This window comes from Perognathus longimembris, chromosome 3 (genome assembly GCF_023159225.1).
Source record: "Perognathus longimembris pacificus isolate PPM17 chromosome 3, ASM2315922v1, whole genome shotgun sequence".
In the NCBI taxonomy this organism is placed as follows: Eukaryota; Metazoa; Chordata; class Mammalia; order Rodentia; family Heteromyidae; genus Perognathus; species Perognathus longimembris.
In genome coordinates, this window is record NC_063163.1 from 97,182,625 (window position 1) to 97,201,053 (window position 18,429).

General features: G+C 52.4%; 1 protein-coding gene across 1 annotated transcript; it reads right to left on the reverse strand.

Moving 5' to 3' along the window:
- Positions 1 to 3,860: 3,860 nt before the first annotated feature.
- On the reverse strand, positions 3,861 to 10,631 carry Lrrc75b (leucine rich repeat containing 75B). Its single transcript, XM_048340945.1, has 4 exons — positions 10,455 to 10,631; positions 7,469 to 7,597; positions 6,075 to 6,190; positions 3,861 to 4,619 (listed from the first exon to the last, which is right to left on the reverse strand). The coding sequence occupies exons 1-4, from the start codon at positions 10,629 to 10,631 to the stop codon at positions 4,094 to 4,096; spliced, it is 948 nt and encodes a 315-aa protein (XP_048196902.1). The 3' UTR covers positions 3,861 to 4,093.
- Positions 10,632 to 18,429: the final 7,798 nt, after the last annotated feature.

An 18,429-nucleotide genomic window follows, 5' to 3' on the forward strand; every position in this document is an offset into this window, starting at 1 on the left:
AGATCTTTGAATAAATAAACAAATACAATGTTTTCATTTTCTTTAGTGACATTGCTACCCACAGAGCTTGAGTGGGGCCCCCACTGATGTTAAATCTCCTGTTTATATTCCCGGACCTTCCGTGTGGGCGGCACATCAACAAACCACAAGTTTTCCTTACTTCAGAAGGACAAAGGAACACTTTATGTTCCTAGTTCCCATGATGAGGGAACTGGTCCTAAAAGAGGACCACACTGCAAGGGAGTGATGGGACTAAGTGGCAGGGTAGGCAGTAGTGTGGGGAGGGGGGTCGAAGCCTGGGTCTCAGGCCAGGGGTGCCGTCGTCGTATGCCTATAATTCCAGCTACTCAGAGCACTGAAATCAGACAGATCAGTGTCTAGGGTAGCCTAGGCAAAACTGCAAAACTCTTATCTCAAAAATAATGCAAAAGGTGGTAGGGCCAGGTGATGGTGGCTTACACCTATGATCCTAGGTACTCAACAGGCTAAGATCAAGATCAGGATCCTGTTTCAAACCAACCCAGGCAAGAAAATCTATGAGACTTTACTAAACTACCAAAAAAAAAATAAGCTTGAAGTGGAGCTGTGGCTCAAGCGGTAGAGCACTAGGCTTGAGCACAACAATTCAAGGACAGAGCCCAGACCCAGAGTTCAAGCCCCAGGATCAGAAAGAAAAAGAGGGGGCAGGGTTGTGGGGGGCTAGGGGTATGGCTTAAGTGCTGGAATACCTGCCTAGGAAACATCAGGTCATGTTTTAATCTCAGTACTCCTGTCCCCACCTCCCTCCTTCTCTCTCTCTCTCTCCTGGCTCCCTGCCATACTGGGGTTTGAACTCAGGACCTTACAGATACTAAGTAAGTGTTCTACCACTGGAACCATACCCACAGGCCTCCATAGTGAGTACTTTATAAAGATGACTTTGAACAAGCCTGGCATCAGTAACTTATACTTGTAATCCTAGCTACTCAGGAAGCTGTGATCTGAAGATGGAGGCTCAAAGCCAGCCTGGACAGACAAATGCTTAAGACTCTTATCTCCAATTAACCACCAAAAAGCCCAAAGTGGAGATGGAGCTTAGGTGGTAGAGCTCCAGCCTTGAGTGAAAAAGCTAAAGGACGATTCCCAGTCCCAACGTGAAAGCCCTCCTGCCAATAAAACCAACAACAAAACAAAACAAAGACCAAACTGGCCCCCTTCTTGTCTTCTTGAATGCTTTCGACGCTTCAGTCACGTTGTGACGCAGCAAGAAGGCCCTCCCCAGATGCGATCCTTCCATGGGATTTCCCAGCCCTCAAAATCATGGGACAAATAAACTCTAGCTGTTTACAAATTATCCAAACTGTGGTATTGTTACAGCAGTACAAAACGAACTAAAGGCATGAGCCCTGGTTTCCAGGAGCTGCCTCTCGACCATTGGAGCATCTTTGCTGATGGCTGGGAGGACCCCGTGGGGAGCTGTAGACACCAGTCAGCAACAAGGTCAGCTTCCATTCCTTGTAGCCTGCCTGTGGCTCAGCTACTGGGCCACAGGCTGCTGTTCAAAAGGTGGAGAAATTGAGACCATCTGCGGCCACTTGTGATTCTTCTGGAACCCTCCTGGGACACCTGGCTCAAGTTCTTTTGTATCATCCTGGCAAGAACCTTTTTGAGCATTCCAGGTTTGTGGACTGGTTTTGAGCCAGACATGGGCAGGGAGCGAGGAGGGCAGGAAGGATGCAAAGAGCTTGGCCTTTCTCCAACAAGGAATTGAAGGGAGAACCCAGCTGCCTGCACATGTAATACCCTTGTAAGCCTGCTGGGCCTACGGCTGGTCTTTCTTTCCTTTTTTCCCCACTGATCTACCTTCTAACTTCATTTTCCCTAGCTCCAGGAGGGCCTGAATCTCTGTTCCTGGGTGGGATACTGGGAAATACTTTCATGGTTCTGAAGAGTTCATAAAACTTTCATGGCTCTGGGCAAGCCTATATCTTTTAGAACAAGGAAAGTATCAAGGCCTTACGATGGAGTGTTCAGAGCTGGGAGGGACTGGGGACAGAGGGTCCTACTTAACACAGGAAAAATTAGGATCTGAGTCCCAGAGAGGTGAATGGCCTGGGCAGCTTTCCCCAGCATGGAGATCAGAGCCAGATGGAAGCCTGTGTTCTTCCTGTGATCTCCAGAGTCCCATAAAACAGTGAGACCAGTGGGGTTTCGGGGAAATCCTTTCCCCATCATCTCCCTCCCAGTGCTGAGACCTGACATAACCCTGTCCTCTCTGTTCTTGGCCAAATACTTCTATGGTCTGGGAGGCTGTTGTGCATCTAGATAGTCTGGAATCCGTGTTCCATGGGAGATGGAGGGGCCACTCCTGATGGGGTTAGAGAGAGAGAGAAGCTGGAGCTGGCAGGTTATGATGCACAGGCATACGGGGATGCCTGTCTTCTCCTGGGCCCCAAAGCTTCCTTCTATTGTTAGATCTCTCTTCATCCAGCAGGATCCCACTGACCTCCCAGACGTTAGGTCTTTTTTTTTTTTGCCAGTCCTGGGCCTTGGACTCAGGGCCTGAGCACTGTCCCTGGCTTCTTTTTGCTCAAGCCTAGCACTCTGCCACTTGAGCCACAGCGCCACTTCTGGCCATTTTTTATATATGTGGTGCTGGGGAATTGAACCCAGGGCTTCATGTATATGAGCCAAGCATTCTTGCCACTAGGCCATATTCCCAGCCCAGACCTTAGGTCTTGACTCTGTACAGAAGGTCACTCCCTGGCTTTCCATCTTCAGGCCTGTTTCCCTCTGGACATTTCGTGTGTGTGTGTGTGTGTGTGTGTGTGTGTGTGTGTGTGTGTGTGTGTGGTATGTGTTTGTGTGTGTGTGTATGAGATGAATGTGTCCGTCCCTATACTGGGGCTTGAACTCAGGGCCTCTCACTCTTGGCTTTTTCACTTACTCAAGACTGGGGCTCTACCACTTGATCCACAACATCACTTCCAGCTTTTTGCTGATTCCTTGGAGATAAGAATCTCATGGGCTTTCCTGGTTTCAATCTGTGATCTTCAGATCTCAGCCATCTGAGTAGGTATGATTCCAGGTCTGAGCGACTGGTGCCTGACTCTCTGGGCATCTCTAAATCCCTTTCTCACCTGCCTTACCTGTCTGCTGGTTGGACTGAATTCCAGTTCCCTTCATAAGGCTGTGAGGATAATCACCATGTTACTCTTTGGTTTGGGATCCCGCTCTGATGGCTTTGGGAAAGGGAGACAATCCCCACTATAAGATCATCTGACAACTATCCTGGTCCTGACCCAACCTGCTGATAACTGTGCCCACATTCACCCCCTGCATGCGCTTGGTGGGGGACCCCCAAAGCCTGGAGGGAACACACAGCTCTTTGTCTGTGGCCAGATGTGTCTCCAAACCTGGCTTAATTATCTAATCACAAGTACAGGAGGCCTAGGGAGTGTCCTGGTGGACTGTGCTGTGTCCTGCGGTAGATGAGCAGAAAGTGGACCCACTCAAGTCTGGTGTGGCCTTGTCTCCAGCCCTAATGGCAGCCTAGGTGTAAGCTTACATTGAGGGTCCGTGCAGAGCTCTGCCTCTTCCAGGGTTTCCAATCTGCTCCTCCTTAGCTCCCTGACCATACTCCACCTACCTTAGTCCAAACCCTGCTCAGACGGAAGGCCATCTCTAACTCCCCAGCCCATACTACTGGACTCATGCCCCCCAACCCCACCCCACACCATGGTCTCCGTGGGGCACTACCAGGGAGCACTGAGGGGAAAGTTCCACTCTTGTGGGTGGAATAGGACTACCCTACCATGGTAGCAGGACTAACACTCAGAGACTCTGAGGCCATAACGCAATTGGGTTGAGGTGAGATGAGGTGCCACCCTTTATTGAGGAGTATATCATGGGTGTTAAGGTCCTTTTGTTAAGGGTGGTCTGGGCCCTAGCCTGGCTTTGCCATCAAGCCTCCTAGGGGCCCATTTCTTTTTCTATCCACTTAATCCCAGGCTGAGCATCCTCAGTGGTTCTTGGAGCCTGGGGGTCTTCCTTGGCCTCCATTTTCTTGAGAGCCTCCTCCTGGGTCAGTAGCAGTGAGCCAGAGGATAAGGGGTCACCTGGCACAGCAAGCCTGGGACTCAGACCCTAGCTTGGCAGCTGCAGAGCCCCAGGTGGAGGCAACCACAGTCACCCCCACCACACCACCTCCAGGCTCGAAGTCTTGGCCTTCATAGATGGTGGGAAGTGAGGCACGCTGGCTCAGTCGCCGACGCAAGCCAACGAGCAGGGGCTGGGGCAGCGAGGCCACGTCCACATTGTTGCCCAGGTCTACCCAGGCTAATGCGGGGAACTTGGTGGTGTCCTTGACAGCTTCCGTGAGCTCTCGGGCGGTGGCTCGCGTCAGTCGATTGCCATTGAGCAGGAGCTGGGTGAGGCGGGGCAGTGTCCACAGGCTGGGCAGTAACAGATGCAAGAGCTCATCATTCAGTTCTGTGAAGCTCAAGTCCAGCACCACCAGCTCAGCGCCATGGCTGCCCAGGTAGCGGGTTATATGCTGCACGTCTCGAGCAGACAGTGGGATGCCCGAAAGATCTACAGTCTCCCCAGCCAGCAGTGTCTTCTGGAAGCCACTCTTGAAGCTATGAAGAGGTATAAGTAGAATGGACTGAGCAAGCACTTGGGGCCCAAGGGGGAGCCAAGACCGGAGCCACCATACACAATGATCCATCAGAGGCAAGTCAGTTCCTCCTGTCTGGCAAAGCCAGGTTCCAACTGCTACTGTTTAAGGAGGGAGAGGGGAGATGGCCATGGGCAGTGCTGGGAAACCTCTGAGCCTCAGTTTCCCCTTTAGTGGAAAGGGAACAAGATTATGGTGAGGAATAAACACATATACATTAAGGCTCCATGCACCAATTATTATTACAAAATACTACTGTATGCCTAGTATTGCCATCTCTGTGAAACCTGACTTCACTTTCTTTTTACACCAGTTCAGGGAGTCAGGAATGATGATCTCATGGAGAAGCAAACTAAAGCTCAAAGAAGAGAAGAAACTCTCTCGTAGGGACGTTCTACCAAGGGAGGACTAGGTCTCTAAAACTGAGAGACTCTCACTCCTGAGCCCCTCAATCTGAGCTTCTCAGTCTTTACAGACTAAAGAGAAAATCCAGGTTAGTGAGTAAGGTTGTGGGGTGAGGATTTACCCTAGGGGAAGACTCCCTGTTTTAGGCTGGAAGGAACATTCAGAGACTGATAAGCATCCCCCACACCCCCCTGCACTTCCTTTGCTATATATATAGAGCCCACTAGATAGACAGACCTGACCAGTGATGGGGGAGCATAGAGAAGAAAACACACTGACAGCTCTCCCATCTGCCATGCCAGGGAACAATGCCATGGGCTCTGGGTTCAGCTTGGGCCACCAGGCCTGAGGTGTGACAGGGGTTGGGGGAAAAAAGGGGACATGCACATAAATAAGTTCCCAGCTATGGTTCGTGGCCCCTGGGTCTGGTGCCTGCAGCCAGTTCTGGGTTGAGTCTAGGCCATGAGGTTATGATGGTGAGACAGGGCCCACAGAATAAGCGCCTCTGGGGGCTATAAAGGTCTCACCTTCGGGTAACCTAGTGTTGGGCGAAGAATTTCCAAAGGGCTGAAGGATAATCAGGGAGCTGTAAACTAAGGCCAGCAACTTTGCATCTTCTAGCTCAGTTTCCTTTCCTGTAAATGAAAGAAATCTGCCTCCCTCACAACCTGTTAAGAAGAATTACATAATGTACCTGGGGTCCAAGGTGGTCCAGGCCCTGTGACAAGCCAAGAGGATTGAGGAATGAGTGCCTGGCAGGAGACAGCACTGTCCTAGAGGAAGTGAAAGGCAGTGCACGCCTATGTGTAGCTTGACCTACACTTGGCATCCACTGACAGGAGTCAGACTAGCTTCCAGGGTTGGAGCCTTCATGTAGATAAGGATGGGGTGCAGGGTGCCCACAGGTTGAGATTTGGGGTGCCTGGCTCTCAGTGAGAGAAGTCTAGGTGTTAACCTAGGAGGGGACCCCACCAGAAACAGAAAGGAAAGGCTGTAGCTCAACTCCTCTTACCTGCTGTGGCTCTTCCTTCGGGGCAGGCTGGGTCCTCGCTGCCTCTTGGAGTGAGGGGTGAGGTGGTAGATGAGCTGCCGGCAGATCTTGTCTGAGGACTTCCAGAGCTCACCGTCCTATGGGCAAGGGACAGGGTTGTCAGGGTGAGACTAAGCCCATCCCACCCCCACCCCAGCTGTAACATGGCACAGAGCCAGGAGAGGTTGCCTGCTGGGAGCTGGACACACTAGTCTGAGGCCCGCAGTGCCCGGTGGGAGGAAGCCCAGACAATGAGCCCTTGTTCCCTGTCCCCAGGCCCAGGGCCAGCAGCTTGGGCTAGCAGCCGGCAGCCTGCCCACTCTCAGCACCCCCAGGGGACTTGCCACCAGGGGGAGGCCGGATCAGGCCCTTCGAGGGAGCCCAGCTCCACAGACGCCAGTCCCAGGGAATAGGAACAAGCCAGGTCAGCATGTTCTTCTTCCTCTCATTCTCCAAGCCACACAGCTCCCATGGGGCCTGGGTCTGAGCTTGACAGGGCTGGGGAGGAGGGGGGGGTCATGTTTTATACCACTACATTATGGTTCTCTTGATCCTCATTACACCTTCTCCCCAACATACACACTCTCTCAGACACACACAGAGGCCCAGCTTGGGGCAGAATACAGGGTGTGCTTTCCACACAGCTAAGCATGCTTTACTACCCGGAACGTTCTTTTATGCTGTCCTTCTAATAGCAGTACCAGGAGCATGCAACACACACAGCGACCCCAAGCTGTGCTTACTGTGATGGCTGTGGGCTAGCCAACAAGCCAACAGAGGAAAGAATCAGATCCTTATTTCAGGTGGAAGATACATTGTGTCCAGGGCTCTGGGGCTGGTGGCTGGCCATAGGCAGAAGTCAAGATTATGTTTATTACTCACAGAGACACATTTGGAGGTGTCAGGACAGAGCCACAAGAAAGGTGGAGGTTTCAGGAGAACAGTCTCCAACTTAGCCCAAGGAGGACCTTGCTTGTGGTTCAAGCAAGGGAGGGGTACAGAGGATACCGATCCCCAAGGTATCCAAGTAAGATAGAGACCAGTGGACAGGGGCTCCAGTCTGGAGTAGCTCTCTTCTGGCCAAGGAACAAGAGGAAGGGAGTTGAGTCCTAGTAGTGAATTTGTCAGAACACTGTATCTGCAGGGTTCCCCCTCTGACTTCTGTCTAGCTAGAGTCCCGAGCCTGGCACACCGTGCTGCCATTTGGGAAACAGACCTATATCATAGGTATGACTTCAGGTGGGCAACACTGCTCACTTACTCCTGAAGCTGGCATCAGGGCTCAGAGGATAGTGAACTGCCCAAGGTAATATAGCAAGCCACATGAGAACCTTCTTCTAGCCTGTTATTCACCCTGCAAGGCCTGTTGACCTCACCTTCTTGGGGCACTGCAGGTCCCGGGCTAGGTTTACCAACAGGTCATGGGAGATAGGATCCACCAGATTGAGGAAGGCCACGTTCCTATAGAGGATGTCAGTGAGAAGGGTCCCCTCAAGGCCCAGGTCCTGTGGGTAGGGAAGAAGTAGTTGAGTGAGCCCGAGTGTGAAACTTCCCTTCTTTGGGGCAGCCAGCCAAATGCCCCTCCCTCCCTGAGGTTTGATTTGCAGGAGTCTCCCCACAGGCAAAGAATCAACTGTCCACTATCAAGTGGACTAGCCATTAGATGAGGAGAGGGTGGCATGCCCAGAGCCTCAGGGAGATGACAAACAATTACTCAGATACATTATTGGCAATGATGTGTCTTGATGCAACTCCTTGCCAGCATGTTCTGCTCCTCTGATCACCCCAAGGAGCAGTATCCCTCAGCATTCCCTTCAGATCTTTTCTTCCTCCTATCCCTGAGGTCTCCTGAGCTGTGGCCACCATCTGTTCACCTTGTGGGAATGGGATTCTTCCAGATCAGAGACATCCCAAAGCTCAGACTCAGGCCGCTCATCTCCTGCCTTGTGTCCTGTGCTCCAGTTGAGTATATGGGACCATGCCTACTTTCGCAGAATTCACCCAATACTCTTTCCTCATGGTTTCTCTTCTTCCTTTCCATTGCTCCTGCCAAGGTTCAGGCCCCAAAACCCAGTAGCCTTCCCCTGGACTTCTATCCTCTCAGAACCTTCCAGCACATTTCTGGGTTGCCAGAGCTACTCTATGAAACACACACCTGAGCCTGTCCCTTAACTCCATTGGTGGAGACTAAGCACTCTAAGAGTTATGTGGCATCAGGGACTTAGACCCAGTTTTCAGAGTCAGAACTCGCTGTGTATGGCCATCATATCTGCCCTTGCCTACTAGCCTTCTTTCTGACCCTTTGATAAGTCAGGGTGGTCTGGCCTTCCTACGTTCATTCATTGATCTTCTCCTATCTAGTCCCATAGGCCTGGTGTGGGGCTGACGATGCAGAGGACCCACTTAGAGGACACAGTGACAGCTGATGGAGCAGGCACAGCCAGGAGGAGCCTCTAGCCTCCATGTGTGCTCACTCAAGCTAGAGAGCAACATGTTCTGTGCATGTGTCCCTGGCACAAGAAAACAGGCCAGATAGGAGCACACCATAGGCTGATGTTTCAGAGACCCAGAAAGTTACAGGAGATGATAGGCCTTAAATCCGCCCTCTGAAACACAAAGGAATAACCTAGCTGATCTTTCTGATAGTCCTTCCCCTCAAATGTTGGCCAGGGAAAAATGTCCAGCTGGTGCCTTGGCCTCCATACATTGATCTGTGTCTCTGTGCCATCTGATTGATAGGGGGTTGCTTTGTTGTTTGTAATCTCAACATGGCTCAAGTCACCGATGTCAGGAAGGAATTAGAGGGAGGATGGGATGGCTGGTAAGTTTGTGGAAATTTAGACAGAGCCTCAGTCCAATGGTCTGGACAGCTCCTCTTAAGAGGCTAGCTCTAGGGCTGGGGATATGGCCTAGTGGCAAAAGTGCTTGTCTCATATACACGAGGCCCTGGGTTCAATTCCTCAGCACCACATACACAGAAAATAGCCAGAAATGGCACTGTGGCCCAAGTGGCAGAGTGCTAGCCTTGAGCAAAAAGAAGCCAGGGACAGTGCTCAGGCCCTGAGTGCAAGCCCCAGGACTGGCCAAAAAAAAAAAAAAAAAAAAAAAAAAAGAGGCTAGCTCTATCCTTCCAGTCTGCTAAGTCCAAAGAGGAAACTTGCCTGAGAGGAGGAGAGCTCTTGCCTTGGCTCTTCCTCTGTTTCCTCCCTCCCTCCCTCCCTCTCCTTCCTTCTTTCCTTCCTTCCTTCCTTCCTTCCTTCTTCCTTCCCTCCCTCCCCTTCTTTTCTTCCTCCTTCCCTCCCTCCCTCTCCTTCCTTTCTTCCCCCTTCCCTCCCTCCCTTCTTTCTTCCCTTCCTTCCCATCTATCCTCCCATCTACCATGGATTTAACCTAGTGCCTTCTACATGCTAGGCAAGCATACTACCACTGAGCCACAACCTCAGCCCTCACTCTGTTTTTTTCTGATTCCTGGATCACCATTTTTCTCCATGCCTCTGTTTCCCAAACCCCAACCATCTACCTGCATGGTGTTTGAGTTGGGAAATAAAGAGGTGATAGTGGTACCTGCAGCCAGGGGATGGGGACAAGGCAGACTGCCAGTAGCTTGCCCAGGGGTGATGCATCCACATCTCTAGGGCAACTTAGGGTTTAGGGTCTTTGGTTAGGGCACCAGGTATATGTGGGATCAGAGCTTCCACGGGTCCAGATGCCTAGTGGTGATGCACCTGTGTCTGATGTGTATTCAGAAGCTATGGGCCGCTGGATGGCATGATGTGTGCCTGTGACTTTGTCTGGGCTGCCCTCGGGGTTTTCCTGGTGTGCCTGTGAACTAACAGGGCTGTGCCTCCCAGGCTCCTTTTCTCCTGGGTCCAGGATTTTCCTCATCCAGGAGGAGTGGGGAGCAGGCCTCTTCCCTCTTCAACAAGGGATATCCCGCATCCAACATCCTCCTTTCTTGCCAAGGCCTAAATCTGGGTTCTCAGTTCCAGGCGGGGGCATCCTCAACACCCCCACCCCCATGCACCCACCCTCACCCACACTACCACCACATCAAACACACACACACACACACACACACACACACACACACACACACACACACACTCCCCACTCCAAATCCCGGAGTCGCAGACATACAGCGCCCCCCTCCCCCCCGCCAGCCTCACCGGCCCCCACTCTGGCCCGTGCCCTCTTTCCTAGCCGGGAAAGCCCAGCCTCCCCGCAGCCCGCAGCCCCGCAGCCCCGCAGCCCCGCAGCCCGCAGCCCCGCAGTCCCGCAGCCTCGCAGCCCCGCAGCCGGCGGGCGCCTCCCCGACTCCGGCCCCCCTCCGGCCCCTCACGGCGGGCCCTGGGCTTCTCTCGCCTGGCTCAGGACGCGCAGCAGCTGCTGGGCGCGCTCGGGCTGCCGCTCGTGGAGCGTGGACTGGATCTCCCGGAGCCAGCGCACTCGGCGCTCATAGGGCGCGGGCCCGCCGCCCGCCGCCGCCCGGGCTTCAGAGCCCGCCTCGGGTCCTGCCCGCCGGCCCAGCCGCGCCCCCATGGCCTCGGAGGAGCCGGCGCCGGGCGGGCGGGTGGCCTATCTGTCTGCGCCCCGCCCCGGCCAGGGGTGCGCGGAGCCCGAGCGCCAGGTCGCCGGCTGCGTTCCCGCGCGCGGGCCGCCGGGCGGCGGGGCTTGGCAGGGGTCTCGCCGGGGAGAGCCCCGCCCCGCCCGCGTCCGAGATCCGGAGTGGAAGCTCTTCCGGAGGGCCTGGGAGGGAGACACTGAGCCCGGCCAGGTCGAGGTGGCGTTTGGCACCTCTCAGCCCTCTGGCCCCGGTGCTGACTGGGAGAATAGTCGCATTGACTATGCAAAAGAGCGCTCTAGGAGACATGGGGGTGGGAGGGGGGGGCAATGCCAGCACAGCACCTGGCTTCAGGAATCGCCCCTGCAGAGCTCGCTTGGATCAGATCTGTCCATCCTGCACGATAACCACTGCCTTCGCAAATCCTGTTAGCCGTGGCAGGCCTGGACAGGCTGGGTGGAGCCCACTCCTCTGACCCCCAGCCTCAGAGATGAGCGCGCCGAGGCATGCTACTTTACCAAGAAGCCTGGCCCTGGGCAGCCTGGCAGCAAGCCCTGCAATCTGCCTCGCGCTCCAGCCTTCCTGCCTAGCAAGGGCAGGCTTGGCAGGCAGTGTGAAGAGAGGGTCCCGGCTCCTCCAGGACTCCAAGTCTGAGGTAGAGACCCACCTAGCTAGAGGAGGATCCCCACCTTTCAGAGCTCTCTCAGCAGTTCCTACTGAGGGCCTGCTGCCGCCCCTGCAGCCATCACCCCAGCTCTGGGCTCCTCTTATTATCTGAGTGGGGTCATTTGTGGTTCTGGGGCTCCAGTCCCCATTTCCAAAGGCAAGGAGACCTGTGAGGCTGGGGTTGGCTGGCTGAGCAAATGTGCTGAGGTGTGTGAGGTGATCAGCCTCAGAACACACACACTGACAGACCTACTGCCAAGATCTTTCCTTTTGGTCAAGCATTCCCACTGAACAATTGAGGTTTGGGGTAGGGAGCAGGGGGGCCGGGCTTTGTGAGCTTTGGGTTGAGTCCCTCTGACAAGTCAGGACAGCAGGATGTATATGCCTCCCCCCACCCCCAGTCCCTTTTGGGCCAATTCCTGGGCTCCCTTCTCCCCAGCAGCCTTCTACTCTCCTTCTCTGCAGCCAATATTGTCCTGGGGCCACCTTGGCACAGCAGGTTTCCTCCCTGGCAAACCTGCATGACTGCCCAGTCTACCCTCCCCCAGGGCCAAGGCGCAGTGCTGAGTTAACACTGAGACAGGGCCAGAGCTTTAAGCAGCAGCCCCAGAGCCCCCAGGGACTTCTCAAACCCCCCTGCTCAGAGCTGGCAGCCAGGTAAGTCCTCCTTCTCTTCTCCTGCATGTTCAGGGCTGGAGCTGGACTTGGATGGCTCCCAGATCCTGAATGTGTGGCTCCAGAGGCTCAGCTAGGCCTTGTCCCCATTAGTGTGAGAAGACTGAGGTAGGATGAGGGGCGAGGAAGGAGGGATAAGCGTGGCTGTCAGGGAGGGAGCAACCTAGGCACTGGCATAGGGTGGGCAGATGCCCAGAGCTTAGAGTCCTGTGGTGAGAAGAGAATTGTCCCCAGTCCCACCTCTGTTCCCTGGCTGAGAAGACGTTTTTCCAGGAAAGAGCATAGTATCTGGGCCCAGGTCCCTGGATGAGCCTCCTCTAGTCCGCTATAGTGGATTCCTAGGGCACGTTAGGGCTTGGGAAGTATTTCTGGCTTAGCTTAATGTTGACGAGAGCTCCTGGAGACAGATCTGTACCCTCAGATCTGGAATGATGGAGACCTCAATCTGGTTCACAAGTATTTAACTAAAAACTGCCAGCCCTCTTTCTGGAGTTGACCTGGGCAGCAGACCACAGAGGGTAGAGGCCCCTGGGAATAATGTTGGCCTGAGGGGAGGGGGTGTTGGACCTGGGTGTTTCTGGACAGCCCTGCCACATCTAAGGAGCCAGTGGAGTAGAAAGTGGGGAGCCCACCTTTAGGCCCTTTCTCTGCTTACCCAATGGGATTGTCTAAACCAGGAGGAATTAGGCCAACTGAGGACTGATGTTATCTTAGCAAGTAACTGTGGCACAGAGCTTCCTGGTAGCCATGGCAAAGAAGGATGCCAAATCATTTTTGAGAACCTTCACTTAGGAGGAAGGTAGATATTCTCGGGAGACAGTCTCCCTAGAGCTCGCTTTGCAAGGATGGATTGTCAGCCATCCCTGAACTGCCGTGGGGCTAAAGAACGCAGCAGGGTGTAGGACAGGAGGTCACAGGCTCTGAATTTAACAGAATTTCACAGAAGCTGAATTTAACTTCTCCAGATTGCCCTTTGTTTTCTGTACAACAGTGGACAAGGTTTCAAGCAGCATTGTTTCCTGTGGCTGCCTTAACAAATTGCCCCCAAACTCAGTGGTTTAAAACAGAAATGGATTCTTCTGGAGACTAGAAGACTGAGCAAGGATTTGGCAGAGTCATGCTCCCTCTAAACACTGGAGCAGGATCCTTCCTGCTTCTGGTGCTTTTGGACTCTTAGTTCTCCTAGTCGCTACTGTATGTTATTCCAATTTAGCCTCCATCATCACATGGTTACCTTCCTTGTGTGACTCTTCCTATGGCTCTGTGTGTGTGTGTGTGTACATGCATGCACATGCAGTATTGGCGCTTGAACTCAGAGTCTGGGTGTTGTCCCTTAATTCCTCTGCTCCAGGCTAGGGCTCTACCACTTGAGCCACAGCTCCACTTCCTGAAGGGCTTTCTGATAGTTAACTGGAGATAAAGAATCACAGACTTTCCTCCTCTGCCAGCTTGAAACTGCAAATCTTCAGATCTCAGTCTCCTGACAAGCTAGGGTTAATGGTGCCCAGTCACGTAGCCTTCTACTAAGGATGCTAGTTCCTAGGTTTGGGGCCCACTGTAACCTAGGATGACTTCATCATCTTAACTAATTACTTCCACAAAGATTCTCTTTCTAAATAACACTTTCTGAATTCTAAGTAGACATGAACTTGTATCCACTATAGTAGCTCTTAGGGTAAACTAGACTTTGCCAGAAACCACACAGACATCCAGGTACAAAAAACAAAGGAAAGGTTTATTGCCAGCAAAGGGACTGGCAAGACCCCTTCTTACAAGAGGGAGGTGAGAAGTAGTGCTGGCTATTGTCTGAGGTGACCTATATAACTTATAGAGGCTATGAGGGGCTAGGAGGCGGAGACCCTGGTGTGGACATGTGGACCTGGGGCTTCATCATGGTGGGCTAGGATTTATGGCTGCTGTCCAAGTAGGAGATCAGGGGTCTTGCAGTGGCCCAGACCTGAAAGTCACTCTAATAGGATCTTATTGCCTTGTATGGTTGTAGTTCCCCCAAAGGAATGCCATCTCAAGGTAAAAGGGAGTGGAGGCTGGTTATTTACTGCCCTCATTAAGTGGGCCTGGTGTTGCCTAGGAAAGCAGCATGATAAGCTGAGAGAGAGGAGGCTTTTGGGATAACAGTAGCCCTGGTGTATATACTTTATTTCCCGCATTTGTTAAATGGGGGAAAATATAATGCCCATCTGGCAAAGGCACTATAGAATTAGAGACACAACAATTACCAAGTGAGCTTTTCATTTCTTTGCCTAATGAAGTGTGTGTGTGTGTGTGTGTGTGTGTGTGTGTGTGTGTGTGTGTGTGTGTGTATCTGTGCTCAGGTTCTGGGGCTTAGATTCAGGATATATTTGTACTCTGCCTTAGTTGTTTTGCTTAAGGCTGGTGCTCTACCACTTGGGTTGCATCTTCACTTCTGGATTTTTGCTGCTTAATTGGAGATAGGAATTTCTGGTTTATCTGCCCGAGTCAGGTTCAAACCAGGATCCTCAGATCTCAGCGTCCTGAGTAGCTAGGATGACAGGCGCGAGCCAGCCATTAGTTCCTGGCTCTTTCAGGGTCTTATGGATGGCAAAACCAACACGGAACCACACCTCCAGCTCCATTTCTGTGGTTTTATACTGAATCCATCCAGCCCAGCCACCCTCCCAGCCGCCATCTATTCATTCGGGGATAGTTCCTGGGTATTGTGGGTCAGGCAGAGAGAGTGGCAGTAACAACTGACCACAGAGTTGAAGGTAGAAAGTGATCAGGATCTGAAGGGAGAGTGCTTCAGGCCAAGGTAGTTAGTGAAAAGACTGGTGGGCGCATTGAGTGCAGAGGGGGGCAGGTACCAACAGGGCAAGAATTTCTCTGCAGGGCAAAGGGGGCCTTTGAAGAGTTTTCCAGCGGAGGGTTGACATGCTTAGAACTGCATGTTCAGCAAACCTAGCACTGGGAAGTTACCGGGTGATGGAGGTGTCCAGTGGGAGCAGAGGGGTCAGGTGTGACTGGGAGGAGTCACAGAAGCAATGGAAAGGGACCAGTGAGGCTGCAGGGGTGGCCACTTTACCCTGGCGGAGGTCTGGGGAGGGCGGTTGCTTCGTTCAGGTTTGGGCTTGTTGCCTTGGATTGCCTGAAGCATCAGTCAGTGGTTCAGTTTTGGACTCATTGTGGAGAACATAACACAGCCACGGATCCAGGAGACAAGGGGGTCAGTGGAGGTGCTTGAAAGGAGGTAGCGAGTTCTGGAAGGTTGGGTGAGTTGAGTAGAGGGTGTGTGGGAAAATGCTGGACAGTTTGGCATTAGCAATGTCGTGAGGAATTGTGGGTACACGGGCAGGCTTGGCAGGTGACTGAGAATCTGAGATAGGACTGGATTGACTCTTCGAGAGACTTAAGGCCATATGACAGGGTGGGGTCTAGGACATGGATAAGACTCAGCTTTTCTCCCCTTGCCCCCTGGAGCTTCCAGACACTGCAGATAATTGCTAGGTGATACAATAAATGCCATCTGGAGAGTGAGCCAGGGGCAGGAAGGACAGGACAGCCAGGAAGGGAGGGAGGCTCTTTGAGTTGTTTTATCTGGCTAGGAAAAGGAGCTAGGTCATTCCTCCCCCCCCCCAACCCCTCTACCACCACCACCACCCCTGCCAAGCTAAGCTCTGGAGGGGTTGGTTGTCTCTGCAATCTGTATATGGCTACCTCAGCGAATCTTTTAACTCTCTTTGCTCTCCAGATAGGAAACCTGGGCTAAGAAAGGAAAGGCTGCCCAGATCCTCATGTTATTCGTGTCTGCTGCTTGAACCTGGAGACCTTTGGGTCCATGCCCCTACCATCTTGCCTCTGAATTTAGGAGCTAGACTTGGCCCACTCGGTGCCAGGCCAGCCTGGCTGCCGAGTGCTTCCAGGCATTAATAAGCTGATGATTCTGGAAGCCCACACACTTGGCTAAGCTCCAGGCTCCATCTTCACATCAAAGATGGATGCTGGCATAGGGAATGCTAGAAACAGTGCCAGGGAATGTTGGCTGGGCTCTGGGGGTACAATCACTCTGCCTATGCTGTGATTAGCCAGTTCTTACTTCCTGACCATCACTGGGTGATACCAGTCCTTCTAGTGAGTTAGATTCTTCCTTCTATCCTTCCAGGAGAACTGCACAGTTCTAAGAGGCTGAGGCCGGGGGTGGGGGGCACAGGGTCTGGCTGGCCCCTGCTTCTCTGTTCTATGGCTTTAGACAGCAGGCAGAATCTGAGGTCCCACCAACTAGGAGCAGACTGACTCAGGCAGCCCATAGAAGGCATTAAAAAGAAGCCAAATGGGGCTTGATAATGGGAAGAATTTACCAACTACTGTAATCTCTCTCTCTCTCGCTCGCTCTCGCGCTCTCTCTCTCTCTCTCTCTCTCTCTCTCTCTCTCTCTCTCTCTCGCTCTCTCTCAGTGTGTGTGTGTGTGTGTGTGTGTGTGTGTGTGTGTGTGTTTTATAGTACTTGGGCTTGAACTTGGGGCCTGAGTGTTGTCCCTTAGTTTTTTTCACTCAAGGCTGGTACTTTCAAGACTGGCCACTTTACCACTTTAACCACAGCTCTACTTCTGACATTTTTGTGGTTAATTGGAGCTAAGAGTTTTATGGACTTTACTGCCAGGGCTAGCTTCCAACTGCAATTCTCAGATCTTAGCCTCCTAGGTAGCTAGGATTATCAATGTGAGCCCCTGGCACTCAGCTAATCTTGGTGTCTTTACAGGCCATGAGCTTCGGGTGGGGACAGATGTGTAAGCCAACTTTTTCAGGCATGCCGGAAGAGCAGAACAAACACTTGAGATTCTGTGAGCCTAAAATTGATTAAGATGCGAATCAAAACATCTTTGAAGTCAGTTCGTTTTACTAAGTGGGGACATAAAATATCCTGCATCATATCAGCTTTATTAGCTCCCAGGAAATTCTGTCCCCAAATTTCTGAAGTATGGGCCATGTGCTGCCAGTGTCCAGATCTGCCTGCTTTGCTTATTCATTCTGAGGCTGCAGTTTAGATGTCACCATTCTTTCAGACTTGGCCCTTACAGTAGCCTGTGTGGGGTTCAGGTCTTACTCAGCACTTCCTGGTACTCAGGTGTAGTCAGCTTCCTGAACCTGATAGTTAGGTACCAGTCACAGGAAGTGGTTTCTCCAGCCTTCCCCTTCTTGTAGGTCTTCATCCTGCTGAGTGACTTTGGACAGGTTCCCTCCCCTCTCAGCCTTTGTTCTCCTCTGCTGGAATACACTTCTTACTCTTCCAGTCCCTTGTGTTCCCAGAGGAGGGGGTAGGGGAAGAGGGTATCGGTCCCAGCAGGCACAGGAAGGGCTTTGGAGGCCACTGTGAGCCTATTTCTCTGCAGGGGAGCAGAGTGGAGTCCTAAGCACCTCCCTGTAGATTGGATTCTTGAACCTCCTATCTGACTTGGGTCCCCAGGCACTATGGGTAGCTGGTGGCAGCACAGAAGGAGTGATTAGGAGATGAAGGCATTGGGTCAGTGCCTGACATCTTTCAGGCCAGCCTAGCACAAGAAATCTCCAGGAACAGACAGGCTAGCTCAGCCTCCTCTCATCTACTGCCTCTATTGCCCCGATTCACACTCTCTTCTTCCTGTACTCTCTGGCCTTTGCCCTTTCTCCAGTTCCTGGAACTGGCCAAGGAGCTAATGGACACCCACCAGGGTCTTAATGAGTGAGCCAGGGTTAATGGGTTACTTAGCATGGTGACATATTCACCAATCTCCCAGGGTTTTCAAAGTCCAGACAAGCCTGGCCTTCAAGGTCTAGGCTTGGCCACCTCCTTTCCATACTTGATGCCTCAGGGCTCAGGAAAGGCCCAAGGAACTAAAAAAGCTCACCCGAGCACTTGCTGTTCCCTGAAGAAACTTGTACTTCCTGGCCTTGATGTACTGCAATGCCCCCCACCCCCCACCGCCCCATCCAATTTCAGCTCTGAACTAGATCTCAAGGCCCCCATCCTAGGAGATGCTGCTCCTTCAGAACCCTTGGTTCTGAACAATATTATCTTATTGTTAATACTTATCTTAGAAGAACAATATCTTATCTCCAGCCAGACTAATGTCACCAGGGAAAGAAGAATGCAGAGGGGCTAGGATTTGTTTGCCAGAGGGAATGAAAGATAAGTATAAGTCACTGTTAGCCAGTATAAATGGTGGGAATTCTGGTAGACAACAGATCCTATGTGGATCTCCATTAGAGGGCTTAGAGCTTGGTCTGAGGGGTGCCTTGTGGGGGTAACCCTTCCCCCATCTCATACAATGGATCAGAGTAGGCAGGGAGATGACTAGATGGTCCCTATTACCAGCTTCTACTACCTAGCATCCTCCATCAGCCTGACTGCTCATGCCCAAGGCACGGATTACACGGGAGTCATATGACTCCTTTCAGTCTGGGTTAACCAAGATGGTGGAAC

Bases quoted from the DNA above. Each gene is read 5' to 3' on its own strand.
- Lrrc75b (XM_048340945.1), bottom strand. From the start codon at position 10,631: ATGGGGGCGCGGCTGGGCCGGCGGGCAGGACCCGAGGCGGGCTCTGAA. The intron at 7,598-10,454 runs GCGAGAGAAGCC...CCCTACCCACAG, and splicing joins TGCTGCGCGTCCTGAGCCAG to GACCTGGGCCTTGAGGGGAC. The intron at 4,620-6,074 runs GTAAGAGGAGTT...ACCTCTTCATAG, and splicing joins CGAAGGAAGAGCCACAGCAG to CTTCAAGAGTGGCTTCCAGA.